This window comes from Solanum tuberosum, unplaced genomic scaffold (genome assembly GCF_000226075.1).
Source record: "Solanum tuberosum cultivar DM 1-3 516 R44 unplaced genomic scaffold, SolTub_3.0 scf00046, whole genome shotgun sequence".
In the NCBI taxonomy this organism is placed as follows: domain Eukaryota; kingdom Viridiplantae; phylum Streptophyta; class Magnoliopsida; order Solanales; family Solanaceae; genus Solanum; species Solanum tuberosum.
In genome coordinates this window covers 1659671-1664677 of record NW_006238971.1, presented here as the reverse complement: position 1 = coordinate 1664677, position 5007 = coordinate 1659671, and the positions used below count along the sequence as shown (strand labels likewise).

Here is a 5007-nt window from a genome sequence, read left to right as displayed (position 1 = left end):
CAGGAGTACACTTGTATATAAGGTTACAGTACGACCCGTGTACTGTTTTGTGATATAATACGAAGTTACCAAGTTCAAAAAAAAAAACACTTGGGCACAAACATAATATGAGCAAATATAGAAGTCCTTCAACAAAGAATTTTGTTTACCTAAAACTAATTCACACCATGTTGAAAGGGGCAAATCTAAATTAACTTCACTAGACAGAAGAAGTCAAATAGCAGCATGCAGCATGGAAATGGAAAGAATAACAGAAAAGTAAAAATTAAGAAAAACAAAACATGCAAAATACATACCAGAACAGGAAATCCCACCACAATCGCTCCAGCAGCACTTACAATGACGGCTGAAGCAGTGAATCCTATTGAGCTAAAAGCATCAGAAACCATACCAAGAGCATAAGCACCAGCTGCTGCTGACCCTCCCAGCATTGTTATAGTGACAAGTAGGTAATTCAATGGTGGTGGCACTTGAATATATCGTCCAAATGAATGGAACACAACCCTAACCTCCAAGCAAATGACAACTACAAACAAAGCAATAGCTCCATTGACCACGCGAATGCTGTGCAACTGATTCTCGTTTTTAGTCACCCACCATAATCCCCCTCTCGTCGAGGCATACAGTTGAAACAAAAATGGAATGAAGAAGAGAAGAAACAGATCACAAATAGATCCCCACGAGACAAATATAACCAAGTAATGAGAGGCAATATGAAATAGAAGGGGAAAAAACAATAGATTCAACGTATGAATACAACTCTCAAGCTGCCCAAGGATTAGATTATCATCTGGAACGTGACCACCGTGATAACTCGCTTCTTGCTTCATTTTAAATGATGATAAACGAGGAACTGAGAAAAGCCAATAGAAAATGCAGTTAAACGCCATAAGATAATAAGCCGCATTAACCATACCAACTGCAGAGACTGTTGCCCAGGTAAAAACAGTAGAAGCAACAATGGGACAACATGCAAACAACAGCCGCTCAAGAGCAAGCACAATCGTAGGATACTCAATTTGAATCCACTTGAACTGAAGCGACACCCACACACCAATCAAGAAATTAGTCAAACTACAAACTGATACAGCAAGTAACCCAAGCATAACAGAATTAAACCCCGAAAACAACAAGGAGCTGAAGAAGAAAGCAAATTGCGAAGCAATGAGTGAAAACCAGACAGCGAAGAAGGAACCAGACTTGAAACTCAGAGAATCAAGGATATAAGCTACCATAAGCCCTAGCGTCAGTGTAGCAACAACCGGAGTACCACCAAGGTCAAGGAGAAAACCGGCACAAGGAACCAACGCGACAGCGATTCTAGCGTTGTGAACGAACGTCGTCGGTGAGAATCGAGAATTCCTCAGAGATCTACTATTAACGGAGTTAGGGTTCCGTTCGGGACTGTAAACGCCATCAAATGAGGTGGAAAGAGAAGGTGCACTAGTAGAAGCTGACATGTATGGACGGAAGGACCGAGTATGAAGCTCCGGCGGCAACATTTTTCCGTTGACCGATCTGCCGGCCGGCGATTGTTTTCTGATGCTGTGTAATGAAAGGGGTTTAGCTGAATTGATGATGATGATCAGTGTGAGCTTATGAGTGAGTGAGACAGTTGACGTGTTTGAGACTACGGGAACCGTTGGATCTTTTTTTCTCCAATTTGATTGGTTGATTCACTGATCGACCCGTTTAATAAGATTGATCCGACTTTGACCCGATCCAATTGGTGAACAAGTAAAATGGATTGCCTCTTTGCATTTCTTAATGGAGTTGGCATTCAATACTTTGGCTTTCGGTTTGTTTATTGTACTTTCTTTTATTTAAGGCTATACATTCAAGGGTATTTTAACATATATATAATTTAAAATCACATAATATAATATAATATTGCATCGAAGTTAGTTGAATTTGATGCGAATATTTGTCACAATTGAAAATTGATCGAAGAATCGAAATCAAAAAATTGAAATACTTCGATTTGATTTTTTGACTTTTATGTTTATTTTTGTAGTTTCTCATCTTTTGAGTTTGATTATTATTATTTTTTTGTATTGAGATTATTGTTTTACCTTGTGTTATGAATTATATATGGGTTGATTTGTAAGATTGTCTATAGTATATTGTCACGATTTGAGTGTGCACAAGTAGATACTTAAACTTGCATAAAATTAAACAAGTAGACTTATGTATTTTATGTGGCATAATTCATATAGTATGCCACATAGAATGTGAATTGTCGTGGAGAATGCCACGTAGGACACATATAGGTCTACTTGTTCAACTTTATACAAATTTAAATATCTACTTCCACACGTCTCAAAATTGAAGGACATAAAAATCAAATGAGACCAAGTTAAAAAACACATTTATGTATTGTGTCTTATATTTATAAACTTAGATATGAAAAAATTTATTTAAATAGTTTAAATTCAACATCTAAATTATATTAAAATTAACTTGATTATTTTAAGAACTAAAAGAAAAATTAACGAGGTAAAAAAAGATGTTTTCTAAAAGTGTAGAGAGGAAAGTAGGAATACAAAAAAGTCTGTGTATGGAAAAACTTTAAACTTAGAGCCCTCTATAAAAAAAAAAAACCTTAAACAGACGGTTCAGATTAAATATTCCACAGATCAACGGCTCACAACATTTTTTATACCCTATATATTTTTCACAAAACTCTAATCATGTCTCCTCTGACACTATCTCCATCTTCGCTGCAACAACCCTCTCACTCTCTTCAAAGTTCTAAGATTTCTCATTTCAGCTAGCGAAAATGGTGAGCTCTCGTTTTGATCCACAATTTTTTTGCTTATGTATTCGCGTATTCATATTTTATTTTCTGAAATAATCAGTTAAAAATTACGTATTCGTTGTTATAATTTTCTCAACAATCAGTTAGAAATTAGGCATCACTTGTTCTGATTATTTTGTAGCTTCTCCATTTGCTTATGTATTTACGTTTATATATGATTTTATCAACAATCACTTAGACATTAGCCATCAATTGTTATGCTTATTTTATAGTTTCTCCATTTGCTTCAGTATCTATTTTCATATATGATTTTCTCAACAATAAGTTAGTAGTTAAGCATCTATTGTTATGATTATTTTATAGCTTCTGTATTTATATTCATATTTGATTTTCTCAATTCTTAGTTAGAATTACGACAATCAGTTAGAAAATACGTCTTAATTGAACTTCTCATGGATTGTTATTATTTTCTCAATTAGAAATCAATCGAGGTGTACAATCATTTAGAAACAAACACTAGACAATTCTTTTTATATGTTTTAGCCTTGGTAGACAGAGTTACTTGTTCACTTAGAATGTTTCTAGGTGCTTACTAGCTGGCCTCAAAACTGTGTTTATATATAAAAACAATCAGTTAAAAATCTCACATCAATTATTATGATTTTCTCAACAATAGATCAATTTTTATGATTTCTCAATGTTCAGTTAGAAATTACGCATCAACTGTTATGCTTTTCTCAACAACTAGTTAGAAACTACGCAACACATCAATTGTTATGACTTTCTCAATAATCAGTTAGGAATTACGCATCAATGGTTATAATTTTCTCAAAAACTAGATAGAAATTATGCCTCAATTATTATGATTTTCTCAATAACTAGATAGAAATTATGCATCTATTATTATGATTTTCTCAACAATCAGTTAGAAATTATGCATCAATTGGTTTATATGTATCTGTTAATTTGAATTTTTTGTAGGTTCTTCCAAATGATTACGACTTGTTGAATCCACCACTAGAGATTGAAAAGAAGAAGCACAAGCTCAAACTTCTTGTTTAGTCTCCCAACTTTTTCTACATGGTGCTTCTTTTTTTTTTAATTTGAAAATGATTCTCCTCTATATTTATGGTTTTGGATTTTGATGTTTATGTGTGTCTTGAATTTTTGTCTGTAGGATGTGAAGTGCCAAGACTGCTTTAACATGTAAGATCCTTGTCTTTTTGTTATTTTTTTCCAATTTAGTTTAGTACTTTTACTTCATTTTATGCGCATTAATATTGTTTAAAATTCATATGCTCTTTGTTGAATTATAAATTATTGCTACTTATATGATATTTGTGTTGAATAAATGTGGAGAAGCTGTCTGAAGTCTCGCTGAAAATTAATTTGTCTATGCCGAAATTTACAATTATAATTAAGTAGTTTGACACTCATATCTTTGAATGCTGACTGTTATGACATGTAGTAACAGTACTCCAAATTATTTGGATAATCAATGTTTGTATTGATATTGAAAATTTTAAGTGTGGTTTATGCCTAAATTTATGATAGAAAGGAAATACATTAACCCTCATATGGTGTGCTTATCTGAATCCTGCCACATAAATTTTCTCAATTTGATGGAATAGACTGAGTTTGAGCTTTACAAGCTCATCGTTTCTGATGTTATATATTTCAAACATGCAGAACTACTGTGTTCAACGTTTCTCAGATCGTAGTTGTTTGCGGGAACTGCCAGACTGTGGTGTGCCAGCCTATCGGTGGTCGTGCTAGACTTACTGAGGGATGTTCTTTCAGGAAGAAAAGGAGACTAGAGAGCATAGTAATCACTTTAGATTGAACTCAACATTCAAATGAGAATTTTGGTGCAGTACTCTATTTTCTTATTTAATACTAGGTGTTGACACCCAATTTTAACCCTCCATGATAGGAACTAATTTTTGAGTTTCTTTAACTTTAAACGATTTAGAATGATTAGTTTTATAAAGAATCAAAAATATTTTTCAAGTTTTAAAAATGATTTTAATCATTTTTATAATATTTTAAATAATAAATATGTTTTATATAATTAATTATGTATATAATTAGTATATTTTTTATGAATATTCAATAATCATCTCATAAAGATTTTATTTAAGTTTATATATTTCATTAATTTACTTTAGTTTAAATTATGGTTATAATTTTAAATTATTTAGTTTATAATTAAATTATTGTATTTCGTTAAGTTTAAGAAGCTCGTTAAT

General features: G+C 32.5%; 1 protein-coding gene and 1 pseudogene across 1 annotated transcript in view; one reads left to right on the top strand and one right to left on the bottom strand.

The window, feature by feature from the left end:
* Positions 1-1646, bottom strand: part of LOC102590385 (uncharacterized) — a 24761-nt gene extending 23115 nt beyond the window's left edge. Inside the window, exon 1 of the mRNA XM_006343437.2 lies at positions 297-1646. Coding sequence (XP_006343499.1) covers positions 297-1502 — 1206 coding nt within the window. The 5' untranslated portion in view covers positions 1503-1646. The remainder of the gene's footprint in view (positions 1-296) is intronic.
* A 1133-nt stretch (positions 1647-2779) lies between these two features.
* On the top strand, positions 2780-4601 carry LOC102596293 (40S ribosomal protein S27-2-like; annotated as a pseudogene).
* The last annotated feature ends 406 nt before the right edge of the window (positions 4602-5007 follow it).